Source organism: Alnus glutinosa, chromosome 1 (assembly GCF_958979055.1).
Source record: "Alnus glutinosa chromosome 1, dhAlnGlut1.1, whole genome shotgun sequence".
Taxonomy (NCBI): Eukaryota; Viridiplantae; Streptophyta; class Magnoliopsida; order Fagales; family Betulaceae; genus Alnus; species Alnus glutinosa.
Genome location: NC_084886.1, coordinates 46,857,424 through 46,883,800, shown reverse-complemented (window position 1 = coordinate 46,883,800; position 26,377 = coordinate 46,857,424). Strand labels below are relative to the sequence as shown.

Sequence of the window (26,377 nt, the reverse complement as noted above, 5' to 3'; positions counted from 1 at the left end):
ATATATATTAATGAGGAATATTACATCATCAGTGTACTCACTTAAATATAAACTCATTCAAAATACGAATTTGGAAAAAAATTGAAGTGCAAGTGACCTCTTTGATTGTATACAATTTTGTAGCCTAATTATGTGCCTCTTGAAACGATATAAAGAAGAATGAATAGCGAACTATTAATAATAATAATATATATATATACAAAAAAGTTGGTCAATATATCAAGGAGTTCATACCTTTTATCCTTGTGACACACAATGCTATTTCCCCCCTATAAATAAGCTAGCTCTCCAAGGTTTAATTTTTAGAGATACGTACAAAGAGCTGCTTGTTTTCTTGTTCACTTCTTTCATTGGCATCCCCATATATATCTCAGCCTGCTCTCTGACTCGATCTGCCCGCTTTCCTTCTCAATTTCTTCTTTTAAGGTAATGTATATGCATCGCCCATATCTATCATCCATAGTTCCATGCCTTAGCTTCTTTTACTTTTAAAGACCAGACAATTTGGCTGCTAATATCACCATTGTTTTTCTTTTGATGTACAGGCATAAACTGGTGCTTTTGTGTAATATTTAAGCGATCTGTATGAAGGATTTACAGGTAATTAATGACCCGAGAAATTAAATTAAAAAAAGAAAGAAAAAAGAAAACTTATATATGTTACTTTTGGCAATTTTCATAGACCCTTTTGTGCAGTGATCTGTTTCTCTCTCTCTCTCTCTCATTGTTCTTTGGTAGTCATCTTATTCAATTCATTTTTCTCTCCATAGCCGTGATACTGAAAATTCCCAGGTTGTCAAATGCTGCAAAGGCTAGATATACAGTCGGATTTGGCTTAAATGCTATAAAGGAAACTACAACACATTTTTTTGAAATTTTTTAAACGATCAAGATTTAATTTTAAATTTTTCACAAAAAAAGAGAAAGAAAAAAAAAAAAAACTACAAAAGACATGCTGTAGTTTGCAGCTAAGCCACCATGCAAGAGCTATAATTAAACTCGAGCCTTTTTCAGTCCATTTGATTCCCATTTTGCTTACGTATATACGTAGTAGCTAGAGTACAGCAAGTTTGGCAGAGATATGATTAGCTTTTGTGAAACTTTGACATGCATTGGATTTCCCAGTTGAATAATGTCATAATCCATAATTAGGGGCAAAGACAGTCAATTTCAATTGTTTTCTTGTGTATGGGTTTTTACAAGGAAAGCCATGCGGGACCTGAGCAACGAAGTTATTGAGTCTTACCTGTAGTTTTTAAGTCAAAGTATTCCCTCCCTTGAAAATCAGCCACGTGTATGGAGTTGGTGCCACGAGTACTTACTCTGGATAATATAGTATTAATGATTAAGATAAATACAAAAATAAATAAATTATTGTTAGGCCTAGGGAAACTTTTTCTAACACTTTTTCACTCTGCTGTCCACCCTGTAAATCTTTAGTGATTAAATATGACAATATCCTAGACTAGTACTAGTCTAGACCTTACATAAAAAGTATAAGTGATATTATTGGTATATTAATTATTAATTTAATTTAATTAGCGCTTGCCTAAGAAAGAAATTTTAGCGTTAAAACTGATTACTTTCCGAATCATAACTTTGCAGGACATGATTAAGTTCATTTATCACCTTGCAAATTACATAGTTTCCATCTTAATTACAAGTTCAATATTGGTAATTATATGGGGAGAGGGTAGGAGTAAGAAAGAAAGTCTAAACATTATATGAAGAATAATGATTCACTACCACCTAAATATACAACTTTTCACCACCTTGCCTATGTGGCAAGGTGGTCCCCCACCTTAATTTATTTTTAAAAAATAAAAAAACTCAAAAAGTAGTGGAGGACCACCTTGCCACATAGACAAGGTGGTAAAAAGTTGTATATTTAGGTGGTAGTGAATCATTACTCTTATATGAAAGCAATTGTTTCAGACGATCGAGATTTTTTATATTTTAATATTTGCTTTACAATCATAAAGGAGAGAGTACTATATATACAAAAATATATTATGTCAATTTGGACATATAAATCTACAAAAAAAAGAAAATTTACGAATCTCTTATTAATTACAATGGAATCTGACAATGTCTTGAAAAGTATATAAACCATCTTAGTTTAACGGCTAATGCTAAGGAATAACATTTTATTCGAAATTTATCTGAAAAAAAAAAATGATGCTCTAACAAATGTGCCATGAAGATGAATTTCAGATAAAGTGCTGCTATGTAGCATTATTATTTCAATATTTGGTTTTGGCTTTGGTACGGTAAAAAAAGCTATAGGAGATTTTTTGTATTTTTTTTAATAGGTAAGATTTAATTCAACTCTCTCTCTCTCTTTCTCATGAAAATTATGAAATTAAATCTAGACAGTTAGAAAAATAATAAGAGATTTTATGTAAATTTCTTATTTTTAGAAAGATTATTTTATATTTTTTCAGCATACTCAGCTGTGGCATGCTTAATCTATAGTTGATTTTTTTAAAAAAAATAATATTGATCTAAAGGTGAATTGAGCATGACATATTAGCTGAGTATGCTGAAAGCTAGAATGTAAAATAATATGTAACATTTTTTTTACAGCCCGCCAAAACCTTATTAATATTTATGCGTTAAAATTTCCAGTAATCACATTCTGATCAATGCATGTAATTATATATCAAACTTTCGATATATATCGAAACTCTTGTCTTTTCTTTTTCTCCCCCCCTTTTATTGGTGCAATAAGTAAAAGTGTAAGATAAGACATTGTGAGGGTATCCTTAAGGAAAAACTCGATCTTCCTTCAAGATAATAAGTAATGATTTACATGATTAAATTGTTAATAATGATCAGAATCAGATGGAGACTGCCGACTCAGCTGGTCAAGTCGAAGCTTCTCTGGAATTTGACTTTAACTTCGATGATGACAACTTAATGGAGAATCCCCCCATGCAGAAGCCTTCTTTGAATGATCGGCAGGGCGAAACGGCGGGAAATAATATTTCCAGTGTACGTTAATTAATTGATAGGCGTTTTGCATGAAATTATAGCTCGCTAGCTTTTTGAACTTTTGTTGCAGCTAGCAGCCCAATTCTTTCAATAAGCAACCAAAGGATCGGAGCATGATATTGTAGATTTAATAATTAATTAATGTTTGTTTCCAATAATGTATGTATATGATCAGCAAGAGTATGTGGAGCTGGGTTCATCATCTGGAAGCAATCAGCCGCTGATCAACCGAACAAACTCGAAGCCGAACCTCACACTGTCTACAATGACAAGCAGCGACCTTTCCGACCCTCCACTTGAACCTGCTCCAAACTTAGCACTGCCGGCTACATCTTTCAATCCTTCATTGGTAGAGACACCACAGAGCCACCGTCCAACAACTGTATATATACTTCATCTGCACAATCTTTACTTAGAAAAATCTGTTTATATGATTATATCGATATATTTCTTTGTAGCACTTTGATATAGGGCTGTCAATTTTTTATACGACTTGCAAATCTAACACGATTAGGGGGTTATGGTTTTTATAATCAGGTTGGGGTTGATTCGGGTCGACCTAAATTAATCTGTTTAATAAATGGGTCAATCCCATGTTAATTAACTTAACCCATGGGTGACCCGCAAAACCCAAATAAATTAAATTATTTTTTTTTTTTTTGGTTTACAATTAAAAAACAAAACCCTAAAAGGCTAAAATTCATATATATATATATATATATATATATTGCATTTACATTCATGTACAGCTCGAAATGGGTCATGTTTGGTTAACTTAACACGACATGTTTATTAAATGGGTTGTGTGGGTTGGGTCGTGTTGGGTCAATACGTCACATTTATTAAACGGGTTAATGAGTTGTGTCGTACACGACACCTGCCAATTTAAATGGGTTGTATCATGATGGAGGGTTCTGACCTATTTAGTTAAACAGGTTTGGTGAACTCATATCAGGTTTACTCGTGAGTGGACCCGACATGTCAACACGAATTGTCGGCCCTTTCACAGTTTGTGTGAATTATGCTCCGAACATCTATGTTGAATCAAACCTAAGAACCCCATCTCAATTATGCGTGTTACTGTATTAGTTAGAAAATTTTTAAGCTACTCATTGCTATGATCATTCAGTTTTTCATTAATTGACCAGGACTATGCAGAGCTCAAATCACCAGGTGGATATTCTCAGCCTAAACCTAATTTGGAGAACCCAAATTCCAACTATTCTCAACATGCAGTTGTTAGTACTCCAAGCTTGCAACAATTGGGATCATCCTCCTTGAATACTACATTAACAGGAGAGCCACAACCTCATCCTCCAACAATGGTAAAATTCGTTTAGTCCTTCATACATGACAGATGTAACTAGTTTATACAATGATATGCCTTTTTCTCTTCATTTCTTTTTATTGTTACCGGGAGAATGCAGAGCTAAGATCATCTACATGGAAAATGTTTGTTTTACTACATGTGCACAACTTGTGGGGGAGGAGTGCACTTGTCGTGCACTCTTGTAGTGCAACAATCAATTCCCCATCTACATAACAGATGTAACTAGTTTTTTATAATGATGTGCCCCTTTCTCTTCATCTTTTCATTGTTACCAGGAGAATGCAGAGCTAAGATCATTGGCTGGAACTAACTGGTCCTGTCTAAACAATGAAAGCTCCAACCAGAACCTCAAGCAATCTGCAATTTCAAGTTTAGAGTGTTTTAATACTCCACTTGCTCCAAATGTGAGGAAAACCAGTTCTCCTTTCTCAAGAACATTAAATTACCACATTTTCAAGCAACTGTATACTTTACATAACCTTAATTATAAAATGATACACGTGCTTTAATGTTATCTTTCTTTTTAAGGTTTATAGTTCCAAGTCTTTTTCTTTTATCACTGATTGTGTGTGTAAAGCAAAAGATCACCACGGAGTATGATCATGATCAGGTGGGATTGCTCGCATATGATGGAGCGGCCCAGTCATTTCAAGCTCATGAGGTGATATATCCCAATCAGCTGATGAATGCTCGGCCTGAAAATGTCCCTCAAATTGAGCACTTGCCTCTGTATGCCAATAACTTCTGCTCATTTCAACCTCATACTGATGTTTATTTTTAGTCTTCCTTCTTTTTTCCCTCTTTTCTGCCTGATTTATGTTCAATATCACTTACCATCATAGGCCTCAAAGTATGCGTCCACCCAATGAATGTAGCACAAACCATCAAATAGCGAAAAACATCACAAGCAACAATTTCAGCAGCATCAGCCAGCAACCATCACTCTGCCCAACTTTATTCCCTCAAAATCCGGTTGAGTACTATTGACCCTTAAATCTTTGCTCTACATCAATGTTTGCTTTATTAGGCTTCACTTGTTTCTCAAAGTTGTTCACAATGATCGAGCAGATAGGGTTTGGAGTAATAAATCAAAGACAACTGCCAATAAACCAACAACAGGCCACCTTACTCCCCCATTACCAGAACACTCCTTACAGACCTTTTACTCCATTTGGGTATATGGCTTGTCATTCTTGGTTTTTTTGCCTACTATGTTGACTTGCTTGTTCTGATTTAATATTTAATCTTTGATTTCAGGCCCCAAGCTAATGAATTCATGACAGCTAATGTATATGACACCCAATGTATCAACTTCATGCAACCTCAAGCTTATGCAATTTTAAGGTACTTTCTAAGTAGTTGCTTATCAAACAGGCATGCATGTTATCTTCCCAAGGATTTTACTAATACATATGGGGTTTAGGCCCCAACAGTCGTCTAATCAGCTACAACAATTTGATCCTCAATGTCACTACTCCATGCTACCTGGCCTTTCTATGCCTCTTAGGTATCTTATCTACCTTCTGTCTTATTCATATTGAGAAGTTCATCATTGATAACGGTCACCATATTTTCCAATTACAGGCCAAGAAGTTTCTTACATCATCAGTTTGATCAAGTTCCGGTGCCAACTAATGTATACGATCCACAAGGCTATAACTCGATGCTGCCCGAGCTTTCTATCCTAGCCAGGTACATGTTAATTTACTGCAAATGTTTCTATCTAGGAAAGTTAAAACGTTTTCCACTGTGCCTAAGGAGTTCATTTTTCTCTATTGTAGGCCTTCTCAACTTGCAAATTATCATCAACAACCTAACCAAGTCTGGACCACACAGAACTCCTTACTACCTGGATCTTCAATGCCTTCTAGGTCCCAATTATACTTTCATGTCTTCCATCTTTTCAGTGAAGACAAGTTATATACCATGCTGATGAACTGATTGATATCTACATTTTTTGAGTTTAGGCTCCAACAGTTCTGTGGTCGCCAACAACTTAATCAATCAGCCCACTTGATGCCTAATGTGTTTAATCCACAACTCGGCGGTTCCATGCTTCCGGAACAAATCATGCTTTCTGGGTAGGTAGCCTTTGCATTAAGCCTCATAAATGTGGAAGAGAAACACCATTAAGACTGGTAAAAATGGATCAAAGATCAAAATTTGGTGTATGATTAGCTTACTTTTTTGAATATAGGCGCTCGCAGGTACCGGATCATTATGAACAATCTAACCATATCTCAATGACACCTTGTGTATGTAACCCACAGCAACATAACTCTACAGCAGCTGGACCTGCCGTACTGCCAAGGTACCCCACATTCTATTCTTATAGACTTCAGATTAAGTAGTATATAACATTAGCAATATGCATTAATTCTTTTTGTTTTGATTCTTAGGCCTCCAAGGTTGTATGATCATCATCATCATCAACTTGAGCAATTCCAGGATTCACAATTTTGTAGCTCCATGCGGCCTCAACAATCATCTCAGCATCAAAGGCTCAATCAAGTTACTGAGACAGCTAATGGAATTGGTCCTCAGCATCACAACATCTTGGTCCCTGAATCTTTGACGTCCTTTAGGTACTTCCCTTTTCGGTCAGCTGTTTATGAGAAAGGTTATGTTAATGTTGAGTTTAATACTGCAAATATCTAATTAATTTTTTCTCCTATAGTTTGCAGACCATCCAAACCCACGGATTGTTGAATCAAACTGGTAGACAAAATATCCCCTGCCTTAGTTCTGGCACAAATGCTCAGCAAACGCAAATCCTGAACTCACAAACAGAACGAGTAAGCCTTTTTCTGGAGACGTCATTGGAGAGTTTCCTCCTCCTACTTTTGTTAATAGCTCACTACAATCTTCTCGACAGGAAATTGGGGTTGGAAAGAACAGAGTGGAAATCCCTGATCTATGTGAAACATCACTGAGAGGCTTCAAAGAGGTATTATTCTCTACATTGTGGTATAATTCTTTTGGTAAAATATTATACATATCTCTGTAATTTGATCGTGCCCAAGTTTTAGTTTGACCTCTCCTTGATGACATAATAGTATGTTTGAAAAATCAATTATAGAAAGGACCGGTGGAAGGACATAGACGGGAAGCAAAACACCATTTGTTGGGAGAACCATCGTTGTCATCTAAACGCTCCAGGGTATAACTTACCAAGCACCAAAAGATTAAAAGAAAAAGAAAAAACAACACTTTTCTCCTATTATGTTTAGGATTCTACGTAAAATAATTATGAGGCATCTTCTCTGACTTTGATTGAATGTAGAGGGAAACAATAAGGCCAGAAAGGAGTTTACAAGAAGAGGATGTGACTTCTCAATCTGAAGGAAATGAAGTCGAAAACTCTAATATTTCCAATCCTTCTAATACAAGGTTATATGAAAATTCAGATTCCCTTTTCGTTGTATCATGGTTTCAAGTGTGTTCTTTCTTCTTTTTTTCGGTTAACTCCATGAAATCAAAACTGATGAAAAGTTGTGTGGGAGCAGGCCTGTCAAGAATGCTGTTTATGATCCAACATTTGAAGGGGTTGGTCTACCTGTTGACCCTCATCTCCGGCTATTTGCCTCATGCTAGATAGTTGCATGGTAATTGCTTTCACATACTTGTTTCTTCTCTTCGACCCTTTATATCGATTAATCGCCCTGTTTTGCTTGGCTACTTTCCTAACAGTTGCCTAAATGCAAAATCCTTTTATATATATATACACCTTGTCTGATCTATTATCCTTAAATGTTGCAGGCAATGGTACATCATGTGGGTTCGATGAGCCAATGTTCTGAGGCGAGTGTCTTGTATGATATTTCTATGATTAGGCTATTTATCAACTTTGAAACTCTATTTCCAACTTAATTGTTAGATAAACAAAGTTGTTTCTTATATCTATCACATGATGTCAACACCATGCTCTCTCTCTCTCTCTCTCTCTCTCTCTCTCTCTCTCTCTTCTTTTTTTTTATTATTTTTTTTTCTAATTGACAATAATTGGTTGTTGAGCTTAAAACCCAGTATGACTACCAAAAAGTTCAAGTTCCATCTCTCACAACAAAAATTAAGTTGTGACATATTAAGGATTGGAAAAACATAATGTACCTTGACTCAAAAAGTTTCAAGAAACACAAATGACGGTCTCGTGTAGGTAAATTCCTCGATAAGGATACAGTTAGAACACAAGAGAAATGGTGAATGATTCCAAGATTTATACTTTTGGTCATATGATATCTCACTCGAGATGTACGATGATTCAGAACCAATTTGAGACATAAGATCTTCAATCTCTTCTAAACCATACTTGGTACGCCTCAATAGCTTTCTGATTAGCATAGTAAGCACAATGCATCGAAGAGCCCATATTAGAGCACGTCACTTGTACACCATAATTCATACACTCTAGGGCTAAGAATAATGGAGTCCCTCTCTAATATGGCGATTCTTCCGTTCCTTTCTAGAAACCCTTCAGCAGAATAGAGACTGAGAGAACTTGAGACTGAAAAAATGGTGAGTGGGTAGAGAAGAGCCTTCTGCACATCCATCCCCAAAGAGAAGCAACAAACCCCCATTAGTAGAACAAACTGAGAGAGCTTCAGACTGAAAAAATCGTGAGTGGGTGGACAAAGACCCTTCTGCACATACATCCCCGAAGATAGAGAAACAAAGTGTTACCAGAGAAGCATCAGCAGCAGCAGTAGAATTGAGAGAATATCGATGTCATTCAGAACCCCAAAATCAGCTCCAAATTCAGGTTCTTCTCCAACCCATCCACACCTCACTTGCAGTCTTTACCGGTCTCAAGCCCCAGCCTCCAGAGCCGAACCTCCACCACACTCACCCACTTCCTCATTGCCTAACTCAACCACCCCAAAGAAAAACAACCGCCCCAGATTGTTCCAGCTCTCCAATAATCCTCTCCCCCCCCCACCCCAGCAGGGATCTCCCTCTAGCTTCTCACTCCTCAAAGCCTTGCGTCTCTCCAAAGTAAGCATCTTTTTCTCTTGAAAACAAACGGCATCTGTTTTGCTTTTGGTCACATGACGTTGTTTGTGTAAAAATGCTATTATTAAAATTTGACCATCCAAATCTTTAACTAGAGATGTCCAGTTATAAAAATAACTGGATGTAAGCGGATGTGAGATATCAGAAGAGGTTGAAAACCTTATGTCTTGAATTGGGTTTGAATCACCATACATCCCAAGTAAGAGATATCAGGACCATATAGCTGAATTTCAAATGTAATCCTTATTATAACAATTTCTTCAAAGGAGTAAGCCTTTATTTAAATACACAAAGTATCATATGTAATCCTTCATTAAGACCAATCTCAATAATGAGCGTCATCAAAAACCCAAGGCTCATGCAGAAACAGCTCCCGCCCATTCATTTGGACTGTTCCAGCAGCGATATCCTCTGCACGTTTCCTTGTTGCTTCAGCTTTTCTAGCTGATGCATCCGCATCCTGCATTAAAGTACCTATGTAACTATGGATATATAGGAATCTCATAAACGATTAAGAGAAATGCAAGTGATTGTGTAACTCAAGTCCTAAGGCAGTCAAGGAAACCAGACTCTGTGGCTAGGCACTTCAAAACATACAATTCTACTTAGCTATCAATCAGATCCAAGATGAGCATTTCACTCTTAGTATGTGATTCATTGTTTCTTCACAACATCTAATTCTTGTGCAGTAAAAGAACTTCTTACTATAGTTTGGACGTGAATTGGATTGTGCAATTCATTGTAAACACCTTACAAAAAGCAGCAGGGGGCATACACCATCTGTGTGCAACACATGATCTGCTACAGAGAGGGACACAGCAGATAGAGGTCAAAATTATCCTCTCCATGATGGCATGAAATTTCCTTAATTAATTATTTACTTTCTAGAGGTTATGAGTGCTAAGCACTAGATTGAACTGGGATTTGAAAGCTAGTGGTGCCTCAAGAATCTACCACTCCACTCAGTAAGGTTTCTCTTTGTCACAAGCAACAACGTCAGCAGATTATCTCTGTGCATTTTGGGGTTAGAGGCCATGTCTCCAACTTTGAGTTTGTGTTTAAACTTTGAAGAACCCTTTCATCATAATATATTCTATTATGTTTACAGATATATCATATGCTGAAAATTGCCTTAAGGGCAGAAGCGGGTCTTCCTGAGATGGTCTACTTCTTTGGTAACACCAACTTAATTTTCAAATGACTCATATCGACAAGTGTGCCCATTGTCTTAAGGGGAGACGTGGGTCTTGATGAGATGGTTTACTTCTTTGGATAACACCAACCTAATTTTCAAATTAATAGTATATATTTGCGGGGAAGCAGTGGGATAGGGCTACCTAATAAATTTGACAAGAGGGGTGATATGAGAACTAACAGGCTCTGACATTGAAAAAACCAAATACGGAGCAAAGCATAGAAAGCAGGGTAATCAAATACATATAACTAAATAGAAAAAATACCATTCCACCACTGCCGGTGAATGAACGGTATATGCACTTCTTCTACTCGTTCAGTGCTTGAGATCTGATCCCACTACAAGTAATCATTCCACCACTGCCTGTGAATGCATGGTGTATATGCACTTGTTCTACTCGTTCAATGCTGATCCCACTACACTCGGTGAGCAGGCCCTATCTCTATGGGGTTAACGGGGTAATACCCTTCTCAAAGTTCCCTACCGTAGCACCGCCGTTAGGTTGCCCGCCATCCCCTTCCTACCCTTTTACCTCCTAAAGAACCCTCTTGGGAATGCCACTCATCAATGGGAGCATGTGTGCAATGGCCCCATATAGAGGGAAACACTTGGAAGTATCCAAACCAACATCACCCAATCACTAATATGCTCCTAAAGTATATCTCAACTAAGATCTCTAAATCCCAAGATTCCTACAACTACGTAAAGATTAAATCAATTGGGCTATAGGCTAATCTTCCCTACTCACTACTAGCGCTTTTCTTAAACTCCGACTAGTCCATTTGTAATTAAAATGGAAAAAAATAGTAGTAATATCACATTCAATTAATATTTCTAAAACTGAAATAATATTAATAAAAAAAAAAAAACAGCTAGATTAAAATAAAAAATAAAAAATAAAAAAACAAAAAAAAAAAAACTGATTCTCAGTTTCACGGATGAGAGCTCCTCAAACCGCTAATATGGAAGGCTGAGGATCAACAATTTAACCTAAAAAGTGGAAAAGGAAAACCCTAGGGAAAGTTTTGAGAGAAAAGTTCAATTACTGACCTTCTGTCGCTTCCAAGAGAGAAACTGAGCCTCCGTGATGGAATTGGGACTTGGCTTCTCAGTTCCCTGCTTTTCCCGCTCTTCTGCTTCCGCCCCCATAATTATTTTCCTTTCTTTTCTGCCAAACAGATCGTCTTTGTGATTGAGTGCTCTCTGCACTCTTTATCCTCGTTTACTATACGGAGGCCTTTTAGAATTTTGAGTGAATGATATATATACGATGGAGACCCGTGGTCAATCCCGCATCTCTTTGGAAGGACAGCGAGTCAGCGACCTAGCCTAATCGGGCCTAATCGATCACCCATCTCAGTCAAACCCTAGTCAATCACCTATTCTACATCTCCTTGGAGGGTCGATGTCCTAGCCTAGTCGAGCCTTAAATTAAGGCCCTTAATCAATCATCCATCCTACTCATCAACCCTCTTGATGTTAGTGCCATGTGCCACAAATGATCTTGCGCGGGATAATCAACGATCGAGATTGATTTTGATAATATTGATCGACCAAGTAACAAGCTCGATCGACGGAGCTAATCATGCCACATGTTAATTAGCGTGTGGGGTTTGGTGGGGCGCGACATATCATTTAATGTTAACAAATCATCGTTCGATGTTTTTTACGAAACTAGATTAAATCACTAGATTGTATGATCATAACTGTCCAAAATTTAACATTTATGATCTAATTGTCCTAAATTCTGATGCTGCATATCAAATGTGTCACCAATGCGCCCTACAACCTACTGTTACACGTATGTACTCACTGTTTTGCACCGTGATAAATCATACACATAAATACATACACTCAAGTATTATTTTAAAGCAATAATTTGGTGTGAGATGACATTGTAAATGCCTTGTTTTCCATTGAGGACTCTCAACTTTCAACACTCTTTTATTATAAAATGCTCTCAAACCAAACATATAGACATACATATATTAATTTTGAAAGCTTTTTAACAAACCACAGTGCACTCTCTTTTTTTCCATAGTTTCATGGTCACAACATCTGGTAGTGTTGTGAGTTTCTTTAGGGTCATTATGTTACAAAATTAGCCGACCGTGATATTAAACGCCAAGGCCTCATAAAGCCATCAACAGCTGCTAAGACTATCAAATTTAGAACCCAGACATGCATCTACAGCTTCGCCGATGGTGAGGAAAACCCATCCTCTTCCAATTTTATCTACAAATTTGCCCAACTTCAGCTTGTGAATCACCTGCAACCTCGGATTGGCCATAGCTAACTGGAAACACACAAATAGATATCATTCTTAAAGCTTAGAGATCAAATAAAACGATATATATATATATATATATATATATCACAAATTCCTTACTTGTATGCCATCAGAAACCAACTTCCTATGCAGCTCCTCTAGTGCACATATTCCTGAAGTGTCAATGTTCATCATGTCTGTTATAAGAGGAATTCGGGTTAGTCATGATATCATTGAGATAGAATTCCTAGTTGGTATTGGATATCTAAGCGTACAAAACTTACTGGACATGTCTAGGATTACAGCTTCAAGGCTTCCCTTTCCATTTTCTTTCATTTTGTTTTGTTCTTCTGCCACCCATCTTACTATCCTGAAATAAGTGTCATTCATGGATGAAGTTCAACTTGCAGTACCCCTTCTGTGTGTCTCTCACATGTAAAAATAAAAAAATAAAAAAGCATACGATCTATACCTTTCTCTAATGAAATTGGCATTGGCAAAGCACAAGGCAGAGTTGACGCGGATTATCACAATGGCTGGAATCTTAATGGCCATCGGATATTGACTGATGTCACAGAAGATATCGGTTCCAGAAAGTCTCCCTAGTTCTTCTATGCCAGGTCGAATTGATCTTAGCAATAATTTCGCAAATGAGATTGTTACCTGCAGTCCATCAAAAATCACAACCAGAGATAGATCAGACTTCATTGTCTAGTTTGCCTTCTTTGTTTACTATCTCTGATTTTCTACATTACTTATACAGCTCAGTGGGCTCCCTATATAATTAATCCAATCTTAGAATGAAGTCAATCAGATCAGTTATTAAGCATGGTGGGAAAGTTTGGGGAGCATTTCAAAATAGAATGTTACATATATATCTCTTCTTTTAGCAAATATTGAGAAAATGCAGGGGTGGGAAGAATGGGGCAGTCCATCTAGCTAGGCTGTCCTCAGAAAGCTTATAGTACTATGACAATTTTTGCAGGATGTCCATGCTACTCGGAAGAAATTCGGCTTGCAAAGGAAGAGTGCTCAAGAGCTTATGTATATACATATGGTTAAAATTTTACGTAACATACTTTGTTTTGACATACATATATAATACCAAGACATTTTAATCCAACCTATAAATCTCCCCTTATGGGACTCGGCTACAAAGGCGCAACTTATTTGATCCCATACTCGACGTGTTGGCGGCTTTGATATCAAATGATACAAAACTCAAGTAGAGCTCACTCTTGAAAACCGGCTTGCAAGTAAAAAGGGTTTAAAAAATTATATACACATAGTTAAAATTGTACTTAATCGATGCAGGACAAGGATCGTAACTAACAAGTTGTTTGAGACTCTAGTTCGTTCTATGTATATCCTTACTTAACACTAGATGATGGGTTCTAAAATCCTGTATCTTTATCCTAAAGCAAGGTAGGTCTTGAAAGATGGATACAAATAAATAACAGCAGAACACGCCAAAATAGGTTGACACTTGACATGAGTCGCTACCTCGAAAGATCTAACGATAAAAAGGAAAAAGAAAAAGTGTGAGCACCCAGTACCCACTATCAGATAGCAGCTGAAATTATTGGTCTCAATTATGGAATGGAACCGCCAGTCACGAGAGTACAGGGTTCTTCGAAATTGAGCATTAAATATTCGGAATTCATTTGATATTAATCTATTAGCATGAATCCATTATGATGAAGTTCTGTTTACTACAAGTTGGGGTTCCTATTTGAGACACACAGATTGTTTCAATAACGTATGAAAGGATAATAATAATAAAAGTTTAAACATTACCGCAGCCAAAAGACCAATCTCCACCGATGCAAACAGGACCCCAAGAAATGCACCCAAACATGCAAGGAAATCAAGTTTGTCAACCTTCCAGATATAGTAGGCTTCATTTATGTCAATAAGCCCAGGAAGGGCAGACAGAATGATTGAAGCAAGGATAGCAATTGGAGTGAAATACAAGAGCCTAGTGAGCAATTCCATTGATACAAGCACAGTAATCGCCATCACTATATTTGATACCACTGTTTGACATCCTGCGCTGAAATTTACTGCTGTCCGTGAGAATGAACCTGCAGAAATTCACCGAAACTGGCCTCTCAAATAATTGGATATATAAAAATGCATTGCTTGCAATATGCAAGATCATTATTAGAGAGAAAAGGTTATGAGAAGAGCTCACCAGTTGCCACATAGCATGAAGATAAAGATCCTGCTATGTTCATGAAGCCCATGGCTACCATTTCCTTGTTCCCATCAAGGTGGTAGCCTCTAATGGTAGCAAAAGATCGGCCAACAGCAATGGCTTCCTGAGGTGAATGTCGGATAACCATTAAGACAACTTACAGTCAAAATTAAAGTAAAGAACATATGGAAAGAAGGAATGAAGACATGCCGTGAGAGCAATAATTGCAGAAATTAGTCCAATTTTTGCTGCTTGTCCAACATTTGGGCCGTTAAGTTGCAACTGATGAACTGAGCTTGGATTTATACCTCTTTTGATATGTTTTATTATCTTAACTCCATGCTTGTCAGCTTTTGTCAAAAACACTATCAAAGTGGATAATATAACTGATAAAAGAGGAGCAATAGCGGGCAACCAGAAGAGCTTTTTGTTTCTTCTGCCCTGCAAATATGATGGGTTTATCAAGACTTGATGAAATAAACAGAAAAAAGTTGCCTTAGATCGAGGAGAAATAAATAGTGATGCTAGGATTAAATCACTTACTATAAACCTGGCGAATAGAAGGAAGATCAGGAATGAACAACCAAGGAGAAAATTCAGAGGGTACCACTGTCAATGAAAGCACAAGGGAGAGAGAGCAAATCAACTAAACGTAAAGAGAGAAAAAGTACAAATAACAAAATTAAAAACAGAATCCCCCCAAATGTTACTTTTAGTTTTTTTTTTTTTTTTGTTCCTAGAACCACGTTCTTTTAGTAGAACTTACCTCACTGTGAAGTGATCTAAAAACAGACTCTAAGACAGACACTAGATCAGTTTTGGCGGTGAAGTGACTAAACCCAAGTAGCCCTTTTAGTTGTTGAAGACCAATGATAATGGCTGCACCCGCCATGAATCCAACAATAGCAGCATGTGAAAAGAAATCCACGAGGAAGCCCAATCTGCAGACATTGAAGGGAAAACAACTTCTAATTAGGAGAAACCAGAAAATAGTTGACAAGGAAAAATTAAATAACAAAGGAACAATTACCTGAACATTCCGAATAGAGCTTGGAAAGTTCCCGCGAAGAAGGTCGCTGTGAAAACAAGCTTCCTGTAGGCAATGGGATCAGCCACAGGATCTTCTATTTTCTGAACCAAGGAGGAGAGCAGCATGGAAACAACAGCTACTGGTCCAATGGCTAGCTCTTTTGAACTCCCCATTAGAGCATAAATCAGAGGTGGTACAATGCTTGTATCTAAATAATGCAAATAACCCAAATCAAAAAAAAAAATCGAAACTAACATCATAGAACGATATATCGAGATTCAGAATTAACATTTGTTTCTTTCTCCAGCAGTATGTCACTGGGTGTGAAAGAATGATCACATCGGAGTCTAAACTGAAGTCATCGACTTACACAGGCCATATTGAGGATCAAGTTTGGCTAAACTAGCGTATCCTATACTCTGCAAGACATGAAATATACCAATATTAGTCGATGATCTAACATCTCATAATATATGTTTTACTCTGTAAACAAAAGATATATATGGGCTATCTTGTGTGTACCTGAGGAATGCTAAGGCTAGCCAGCGTGAGACCTGCCATCAGATCGTTTTTAAAATTTGATACCTTGTAATTCTTTCCCCAGCTGAGTATTGGAAATAGAGCCTGCAGGAATGAAACGACACATTTCCTTGGAGTTCTCTTCTTGGACGATGAAGAGTGCTTGTTTCCATGAGGAAAGACTGTCTCTTTGATTGAACCAATGAGCTCGTGACATAGACCCGGTGGGTCAGGAGAATTGAGCACCCATTCAGCCCTCTGAGTCCGACCAGAATCCTCTATCTCGGGCTGCTGCTGCTCCACGCTAAAGGCCTGCAGGCCAGTTGGAACTGAACTCATGGTTGTTTGTTTGTTTGATTGAAGTGTTTGGGAGAACTGTCTCAGTTATTTGTTATGTACCTCCAGAGTTAGCTAGTTATGTGTAAGTACGCTTTATGCTTTAATAAAAATGGAATGCAGATTGTAGGACTTCTTAGAAAGTGCTTGACTTCTGTGAAATTGAGAAATTCTAGCTGGTCGGGGTCACTATTATTTTGCTGATGTCAAGAGTTGCCACGTGTTTTAACATGGTTAATGGGTTAATTAATTAAGCATCTTAATTAATGGCTTGCCTTGAGTGAAAAGAATCACTCCAGATCTTTCTTTTGTTAGTGAAAAAATAGACGACACAGGCAATATTTTCATTAGAGGCAAGCCAAGCTCCTAGTGTTCAATAATGTTGTAGCTCATTGTAATGCTGTAGTTATATATGAATCTAATTAATTAGACAGTCCCATTATGGAAAGCTATACATGTGGTCTGCAAATCGAATCCAAATCTAGATTATAGCTTATGCGGGAGGGGATATGATCCCCGGCCAGCTCGATCTATGAATTCTTCCACCCTTAAAGATCACAGTTTCCTTCCCGGATATGACGCCCACGTACGATGTTTTGGAATCTCCTCGATCGTACAGCCATTCCCTGACCAACTAGAAGTGCTACGTACTGTGATTAAAGAACAAATAAAAATGAAAAAGGTCATATACCTTATCCTGGTATTTTCAAAATTTTATTCTTAACCTTTATCTTGAATAAGTGCATTTCCACTTTGATGATAAAGATGGGGATTTCTCTATATATGATAATTAACCTGGTACGTCATGACACAACCATGAACCAATATCTCCTCTCAAGAAGATAACAGAATGGAAGAGATCCCTGCACATAATTAACCATTAATCATTTTGCGGAATGACAATTTCATTAACAAAATAAATAGTTTTAATTGAAAATGTATAGAATAATGTGGAATGAAATAGCTTTAGAATAGTCATTCTCATGACCCATAAGTGAATAACTATTTCAAGTGTTCACTACCAAAAAAAAAACCCAAGACTCATGAGCCGTTTTTGGGCCTAAAAACGGATCAAATCGTTTTGAATTGGTTTTTTTCTTTTTTCTTTTTTGCAGTTTTCAAAACTAACTCAACATATAGCGTATTAATTCTAGGTTAGAGTCTTTTTGATCCAAAACGACTCCAATTTGTTGGAGTCGTTAGATGCTTATCATATAACACCAAGGCTATATTATGTTCTACGCTCTTCCGCTTTTAATAAAAACTAATTTTTTTTTTTTAATGAAATAACAATTCCACGTATCAAACCTAACCTAACTTCTGTAGAGGGAGATCGAAATCCTCGAAAAAGAGGTGATGCAATCAAAAGATCGAGTGCTGAATCGCTATTCTGAAATATTTATGCTAAATCACTATATTGAAACTTAATGCTAGCTAGCACCAGACAAATCTCAATTAAGTGTAGCATTTAATGGTGGGCGCGCGGCACCCATTGCCCATTGCGTGAGTGCGTGCGCGAATCACGTTTTTGGCAGTGTACGTGTTGCATTACAGCGTTTAATCACTGTTTTGATTCAAGGTTACTGCTAGGGCCGGAGTAGGGATACATATCGAAGCAGCAGTTGCAAGAAGAAATCAGCTGAAAGGAAATGGGATGAAATCAGATTGGATATGGAAACCTTGCTATCTTTTATTAATTACTCAATAATTAATATTCTATCAAGTAAAGTCCAAAAACTTGTGCAATTGTTTTTTATCAACTCCGCACAAGTGGTAAGAGGAGGAGGGTCTTCTTCTTACTTTTCCTTTCTACTCCCCGCTACCATCCTTCCTCTCTTATTTTAGTTTTTTCTTTTGTTTGTAAATGTTTTCCGACCAGATCAATAATTTTGGTCTCTCCGTTATGCATACGTCAATATACTTCTGTGTTGTGTCGTTCATCTCCTCTCTGGCCGCTGTTGCTGTTGCTGTTTGTTAGTTGAATTTTTTGCTTTGAATATAAGTTTTCTTCTCTTTAGATCTACCCTTATGGGCGATCTATGAGATAAAAGTTAATTAGGTGTGAAGGGTTTTAACCAAAACGACTCCAACAAATTTGAGTCATTAAATACTTATCATATAACACCGAAGCTATTATATTCCACATTCTTTCGTTCTTAATAAAAAACATTTAATTTTTTTAATGAAGTAACGATTCCGCTTATCAAACCTAACCTAACTTCTGTAAAGAGAGATCGAAATCCTCGAAAAAGAGGTGACGCAATCAAAAGATCGAGTGCTGAATCGCTATTCTGAAATATTTATGCTAAATCACTATATTGAAATTTAATGCATGCTAGCTCCAGACAAATCTTAATTAAGTGTAGTATTTAATGGTGGGCGCGCGGCACCCATTGCCCATTGGGTCAAGTGGCCGGAGTAACGTTTTGATAGTTATTCAACGGGACCATGAATAACTTTCAAAAATGAAAACTCTTATCTTAGATTTAGTGTTGTGTCGTTCATCTACTTTAGTTTTGTGCCGTTTATTTTTTTATGTTACCGTTGTTGTTGTTTGTTGGTTATATTTTTATTTTGAATAAGAGTTTTATTCTCTTTAAATCTACTCTCATGGACGATCTATGAGATGAACATTAGTTAGGTGTGAGGGGTTATCTCTCACGGCCAGTTTAAATAAATTTTTCTAGAATATTTGGTTACTCTTATTTTAGATCTAGTCTGTTTGGAGCATATCTACTCTTTAACTATTTTTGTACATGAGTTAGTAGAAGATAAAAGTTATAGATAGTACTTTATTGTAAGAATTTTGTTTGTATCTATGACTATGTAACCTCATAGCATGTGGTTATGATTTTGCAGAACTTTATGCTTTGTGATGTAAGAGCTTTATGCTTGTGATATTTAATCAATGAAATACTCAGATCTTTCGTTCAAACAAAAAAAATATATATATCCGCACAAATGGTTAATTGAAAGCAAAATTCCACTTAATTAACATTTTTCTTTAGACAAGGAAGCTAGGGTCATTTTATGATCAGGATTTAATGTTGTTGTATTTAACAATGTAAATAATATCAAATCATTTAAATTTTTTGAAGGACGTAGCAACATATTTATCACATGACATCATTAACTCACGTAACTCTTAAGAGATTAATTTCATGGTAAACAAAAGGGAACAGATTGAGCCTCTCCCATTTTAATTGAAACAGAGATGAGTTATTTTATGGTCTCTCACAATTACCTTCGTGAATTCGATCACTCATATTCGGACAAATAATTTGAGATGATCTTAATCTCTCAATGAGCCATGAAGCCATTTCATGGTCCTGATCTAATGTTGTTGCATCTAATAGTGTAAATGATGCAACATTATTTAAATTTTTTGAATTATGTGCTAACGTATTTATTACGTGGCATCATCTACGCCGTTAAGGCCAGATCCATGTATTTTTTAACAAACTTAATGGTATATATTCAAATGAATAGTCCATTAATAACTTAATTTCTCAATTAAAAATTGTAATTAAGTAAGTCATTAGCTAGTCAACTTTCTATATCATAAATTAATAAATTATAAATTAAGACAAGATATCTCACTTAATTATCATCTTGGGGATTAGATTTTTGTCAAGATACAAACTTTTCGTTTACCCATGAAACTCCCACATTTTCTCATTTAATTAATCAAATTATTTTCATTATATTAATAACCCAGTTATTCAAGCATTAATCTCTTTTAATATAAAAATTCACCAATGGTAATTTCCAAACTACTCCTAGCAGTTGGCAACAAACCATGGTCCCGTGTGCAGTACTGGGCGATTCTTTTAACTTTCATCGAATGAATAATCGAAGAGAAATGTTAGGGGTACCAAATTTTTTATCAAGAGATTGGTATCAAAATCATGTAGAGCTTATTCATTAGAGAATATCAAAATAATTAATAAAGAAAAATGCTACAGATACCAATTAATAAGCTGCACATCATTTTGATACACATATCGATCTTCGTAAAAAATTTGGTACCCATAGCATTTCTCATACCGTGGCAACTAGAAGTGTACATGCGGATATGCATGCGGTTATTTGCAATCTCCGCAGCCGCAGCCGTAAAATGTGTGTATCACTTTTAGATATCCACATCATGTTTTTACTAATGGATCTGGCTTTCATGTGGTAGTTTAAAACTACCGCATGGGTGCTGTAGTGGAAAACGGTTTTCCACTTAAAAAAATTTGCAAAATTTTTAATAAATTTAAAAATTATAAAAATAATAATAATTAAAAACAAAAAATATTAAAATTAAGGGAAAAGTACACTTTACCCCCTTGATGTATCCACACATTAGCAATTTGACGCCCAATGTTTACTTTTTGGTATATGACCCCCCTAAAGTTGTATCCGTGTGCCACCCTGGACCTTCCGTCCACATACCCGTCATTTTAGACGGAAATCGTGTCACGTGCAATGCACGGTCACGTTTAACACGGTTTTCATCCCCAAATTACCTCCGACATCATCTAACCCACATATCACTGTCCCGTGCCCCTCCAAAACCTCACTTTCAAACTTTTTTCCCCACTTGACTTGACTCTGCACTCAAAAGGAAGAAGGCGACGAAGAAGGCGACATCGATTTCCCAATTTTGGTCCCCACTCGACACCGATATTCTCTCAACCAAACCGAAAAAGCAGGTGAGTGTCTTTTTCATTCCTTTTTTGTGCTTTCTATATAGTTTAGGGTTTGTCGGCATTTGGGTTTTGAACAGTGGGTGTGTGCACAATAACTGTCGGGTTTTTGGGGGTTTCGGTTGTATGGGATTTGTTTACTAATTTCTAGGGTTTTGGGGTTGTTGGGGATTTGGGATAAAAGCATTACAACTGTCGGGAATTTGGGGGTTTCGGTTGACACTGATTTGAGTTGAGAGTTTGTTTATTTTGTTTGCATATTTTAATTGTGATCGGTGATTTGTTTCCTAATTTCTAGGGTTTTGGGGTTGTTGGGGATTTGGGATAAAAGCATTACAACTGTGGAAAATTTGGAGGTTTCGGTTGACACTGATTTGAGTTGAGCGTTTGTTTATTTGTTTACTTATTTTAATTGTGCTTTAATGACATAGCTCAAATAGAAAATACAGTGGACTTTATGTATGCTTCGCAGACACTTAAAATACCCAAAACACAGAAAGTGTACTAAAATTACATTATGTAACATACCCAAAGCCATGGAAGAAGAAACAGAATTAGATTCTTCTTAAATTTATCCCAAGAGCTGGTGGTAAAAAATGCTTAGGGTACATAACCACATGGTTGTTCATAATAGATTTGAGTCAAAGTAAAGTCAATTCAAGGGTCATCTAAAGATGCCAGCCATGTTAAGGATACAAGCCATATCAAATAAGTCCTTCACCTTTTCACAAATAAGTAAATCACAGCACACAGAAGCCAAAAAAAAAAAAAAAAAAAAGGATGCATAATTTATAAAACATTCTAGTAGGTAAAAGTCAGTCCATATAGTGGTTGGTTGCATAATATAGTAGTCTCATATTCTCTCTTGTTGCATAACATATTATAGTGGTCCCATATTCTCTCTTGGTGCATAACATATTATAGTGGTCCCATATTCTAGTTGGTTGCATAATATAGTGGTCTCATATTCTCTCTTGGTGCATAACATATTAATTCCCTTGGGGCATATTGAGGGCAGTGGGTTCATAGCTTATTTTTCGCTTGATGAATTATGTTGTAAATGTAATGTAATGTAAAATTAAAATTGTTAATTGATAATGTGATATTTTTGCATGTGTAGGATGAAATTGGTGTTTGAGATAAATTATGGAAGTAGGTTCGACAGAGCATATGGAGTCATCTATTCAGGGGGTGAGATGGTTATTCATCCTGAAAGTGTTGATCCGGATAGTTTTACTTTTTCTATGCTTGAGTCTATTGTGGAACAATATGGGTACAATCCGGGTGACTTAGTTTATTTTAGAGACCCCAATAAAGATCTAGTTGTGGGTTTGCATCTAGTGTCCTCGGATTATGATGTACATTATATGTCATCGGTGCATGTGGAGAACAATGTTGTTGAACTGTATATTGTTTCTTTCCCAGATGATGGGGATGTGAATGGGGAAGGTTGGGAAGATGATGAAGATGAAGATGTTCGAGGTAGGGTTGCTTGTAATGATCCATGATGGGATGATAAAATTAGTGATGATGAAGATGTTTTTGAATTTAATTATGATGTGAATAGGGCTTGCCCCTCAACTTATGAGTGTGTGGAGGGTGATAGGGAGAATGGGGATTTGGATGGGGATGGGGATGGGAATGGGAATGGGAATGGGAATGAGGATGGGGATGAGGATGAGTTTGAGGGTGCTGGAGTTGAGGGTAGAAGTGGGCCATCTACATCTCAAGGTAGAAGTGGGTCATCTACATCTCAAGGTAGAAGTGGGCCATCTACATCTGACCACGACATGCAGTCATTTGAAAATGTTGAGGTGGTTGACAATGATTCTGAAATGGGTAGAAGTGACATCCTGTTGTCACCACCTATTAGTGACGATGATTCTGGTGAGATTTCATCTAATCTTGGTTCGGAGTTCCATGCGATGGACCTTGTCAATCCAAGCCTAAAGCTGAAGATGAAATTTTCTAGTTTACAGTTGTTCAGAGAAGCTGTTAAGCAGTACAATGTACAAAGGGGCAAAGACATTCAGTTTGTAAAAAATGAAAGAGCCAGATGTGTTGCAGTTTGTAGAGATCCCTATTGTGACTACAGAGTCTATGGTAGACAGATGAGTGATGAGCAGTCTTTTGAAGTAAGGTCCTTAAGACCTAAACACTCTTGTACTCGTGTATACAATAGCTCAATTGTGAATTCTAGGTGGATATCAGATAAGTTGTTTGACAAGTTTAAAATTCAACCAGACATGCCACTTGAGGTGATACAAGATGAAGTGAAGAGAAGATGGAACGTAGAAGTGACCAGGAGCCAAATATATAGGGGTCGAAGAAGGGCAGGAAAGTAGACTTTTGGTAGTCTGGGTGAACAGTACGGCAGGTTGTGGGATTACTGTGAAACTCTGAGGCAAACAAACAAAGGCAGCTGTGTTATGATGAAGGTTGAGAGACCTACCCCTGACTCAGAACCTATGTTCCAAAGACTTTATATGTCCCTTGCAGCCATGAAGCAAGGGTTCCTGGAGGGTTGTAGGCCTGTTATTGGCTTGGATGGGTGCTTTCTGAAGGGTCCCTAAAAGAGAACACTACTAGCTGCAGTTGGCAGAGATGCCAACAACAATATGTACCCTATTGCAATTGTCATTGTGGAAGCTAAGATAAAAGAGAGCTGAACTTGGTTCTTGGAATGCCTAGTTTCAGACCTTGGGTCCCATGCGAGGCACGTTAGGCCTACTTTCATTTCTGATCGACAAAAGGTTAGTTTTATTACTTACATAATTTTTTTAGAATTATAAATAATTTTACATTTCATTTTACATTTTATTACTTACATAATTTTATATTGGAATGATATAGGGTCTGATTCCAAGCTTTGATGCTGTTATACCTACGGCAGACCACCGGATATGTGTAAGGCATCTATATGCCAATTTTCGGGATAAAGGGTTTAGGGGTGGCACTGAAGGAATTATTGTGGGCTGCAGCATTGTCTTACACTGATATTGAGTTCAAACATCACATGGAAGAGATTAAGAAGTTGAATCATGCGGCCTTCGAGTATCTAGAGAAGATTGACCCCAGTGGATGGTCAAGATCATGGTTCAGTGACTATCCAAAGTGCGACAGAGGTTGAGTTGCCTACTCTACTCCTAGAGGTTGGATCACTGCTATAGCATTGAGATGTACAAGAAGGCGTATGCTCCCATTATATATCCAGTTCCTAGTGAGGAACAGTGGATTCGGACCCACCACAGTGTTTTGGAACCGCCTAGATCACGAGTGACCCCAGGCAGACCTCAAAAAGTTAGGACAAGAGCTCCTGATGAGTCAAGAGATCCTAAGAATCCTCATAGGATGAGGAAGTTTGGATTGAGGGGTAAATGTGATTATTGCAAAATGTTAGGCCATAATAGCAGGACTTGTCCAAGGAAGAAGCAGTTGGCATCAAATTATAGGCAGCCGGCGACAGAGGTTGAGTTGCCTACTCCACCCCCAGCCAGTGTGAGTTTACTACCCAATCGTTTTACTGTTGTTGTTGATGCTTACATGGTTTGGATTGCTTACCTTTGGCATTTTTTTTTTATTCATCATGGTGGGGTTCAGACACAGAGTGAAGGATGCAGTAGTAGTATTAGGGGGGGCACAAATCCAGCGAAGAACATAAGAAGGGGAAGTGCACAGCCACATAACAAAAGAGTAAGCATACAGTCACACTTTTGAGTAATATATTGCATGCTTGCATAATATTGATTAATCCTATTTGTTTATGTTTATTAGACAAGTGCAAGGAAAATTGTAAGTACAGGTGTTTCAACACCTGGTTGTAGTAGGAATACACAGCAACCCACTGCACCACCTTCTACATCTGTGCAAAGAGATGTGATATTTACCGAAAGAACTTTACTTTATTTTTGTTTTTTTATAAATTCACATGTGACATCCTGTTGAGTATTTATCATTCCAACTGACACTAAACCGATGGCAGGGAAATATTCTGGAATTAACACTGCTCAACTGGAACAGGCAACCTCCTACACCTGCACCTGCACCTAGACCACCTCCACCACCCAAGAGGATGTCAGGCAAACTGAAAGTTCCAATATATCCCAAACCACCAGTTTGGATTGACCTTACCGAAAGAACAACAGATGGATGCGGAGGGAAAGTGTATGGTAAAAACCCAGCAACCCCAGCTGTGAAATCGTCAACGATTGCCAAAGAGAAAGGGAATGGTAAAAGAATTGTGCATTCAATTGAGAAAGGGATACAGATCATGGACTCAAAGATGAAAAGAAAAAAAGGCCAAAGTGGAAGCATTGATTAGCTCTATTTATTTTTCCTTTTCTGGTGTAATGTTTTATTTCGGACAATGAAATATGCAATGTAATTATGTCTTTAGAGGTAGGGTTGCATGGTAAAAACTGTAGGGTTTTTTGGACAATGTAATTATGTGTTTGAAAGTAGGGTTGCATGGTAAAAACTGCAGGGTTTTTTGGACAATGTAATTATGTGTTTGGAGGTATTGGACAATGTGTTTTGGACAATATAATTATGTGTTTGGAGGTAGGGTTGCATGGTAAAAACTGCAGAGTTTTTTGGACAATGAAATGTGCAATGTAATTATCTATTTCCATTAAGAATTTAGGTGCAAATTTACCAAACTATAACTCGTATCTCATATTAGGTTGGATTACCCTTACCCTTCAAGCTACCCAAAATTTTAAGCCGAAAATAACCAAAAGATCAACAAAATAACCAAAAGATCAACAATTCTAGGACACATGCAAAAAATAACCAACTACCAAATCA

General features: G+C 37.1%; 3 protein-coding genes across 3 annotated transcripts; 1 reads left to right on the top strand and 2 right to left on the bottom strand.

Annotated features, from left to right (window-relative positions):
* The first annotated feature begins 6,733 nt into the window (after nucleotides 1-6,733).
* Nucleotides 6,734-8,151, top strand: LOC133853821 (uncharacterized). Its single transcript, XM_062289850.1, has 7 exons — nucleotides 6,734-6,909; nucleotides 7,002-7,119; nucleotides 7,200-7,271; nucleotides 7,404-7,484; nucleotides 7,608-7,714; nucleotides 7,831-7,929; nucleotides 8,084-8,151. The coding sequence occupies exons 1-6, from the start codon at nucleotides 6,794-6,796 to the stop codon at nucleotides 7,916-7,918; spliced, it is 582 nt and encodes a 193-aa protein (XP_062145834.1). The 5' UTR covers nucleotides 6,734-6,793; the 3' UTR covers nucleotides 7,919-7,929; nucleotides 8,084-8,151.
* A 370-nt stretch (nucleotides 8,152-8,521) lies between these two features.
* On the bottom strand, nucleotides 8,522-11,918 carry LOC133853830 (uncharacterized). The gene is made up of 2 exons (XM_062289857.1): nucleotides 11,580-11,918; nucleotides 8,522-9,794 (listed from the first exon to the last, which is right to left on the bottom strand). The coding sequence occupies exons 1-2, from the start codon at nucleotides 11,676-11,678 to the stop codon at nucleotides 9,660-9,662; spliced, it is 234 nt and encodes a 77-aa protein (XP_062145841.1). The 5' UTR covers nucleotides 11,679-11,918; the 3' UTR covers nucleotides 8,522-9,659.
* A 532-nt stretch (nucleotides 11,919-12,450) lies between these two features.
* On the bottom strand, nucleotides 12,451-16,989 carry LOC133853810 (low affinity sulfate transporter 3). The gene is made up of 12 exons (XM_062289842.1): nucleotides 16,548-16,989; nucleotides 16,396-16,444; nucleotides 16,026-16,233; nucleotides 15,762-15,936; nucleotides 15,539-15,604; nucleotides 15,202-15,436; nucleotides 14,993-15,115; nucleotides 14,596-14,882; nucleotides 13,271-13,461; nucleotides 13,083-13,168; nucleotides 12,919-12,995; nucleotides 12,451-12,825 (listed from the first exon to the last, which is right to left on the bottom strand). The coding sequence occupies exons 1-12, from the start codon at nucleotides 16,881-16,883 to the stop codon at nucleotides 12,673-12,675; spliced, it is 1,986 nt and encodes a 661-aa protein (XP_062145826.1). The 5' UTR covers nucleotides 16,884-16,989; the 3' UTR covers nucleotides 12,451-12,672.
* Nucleotides 16,990-26,377: the final 9,388 nt, after the last annotated feature.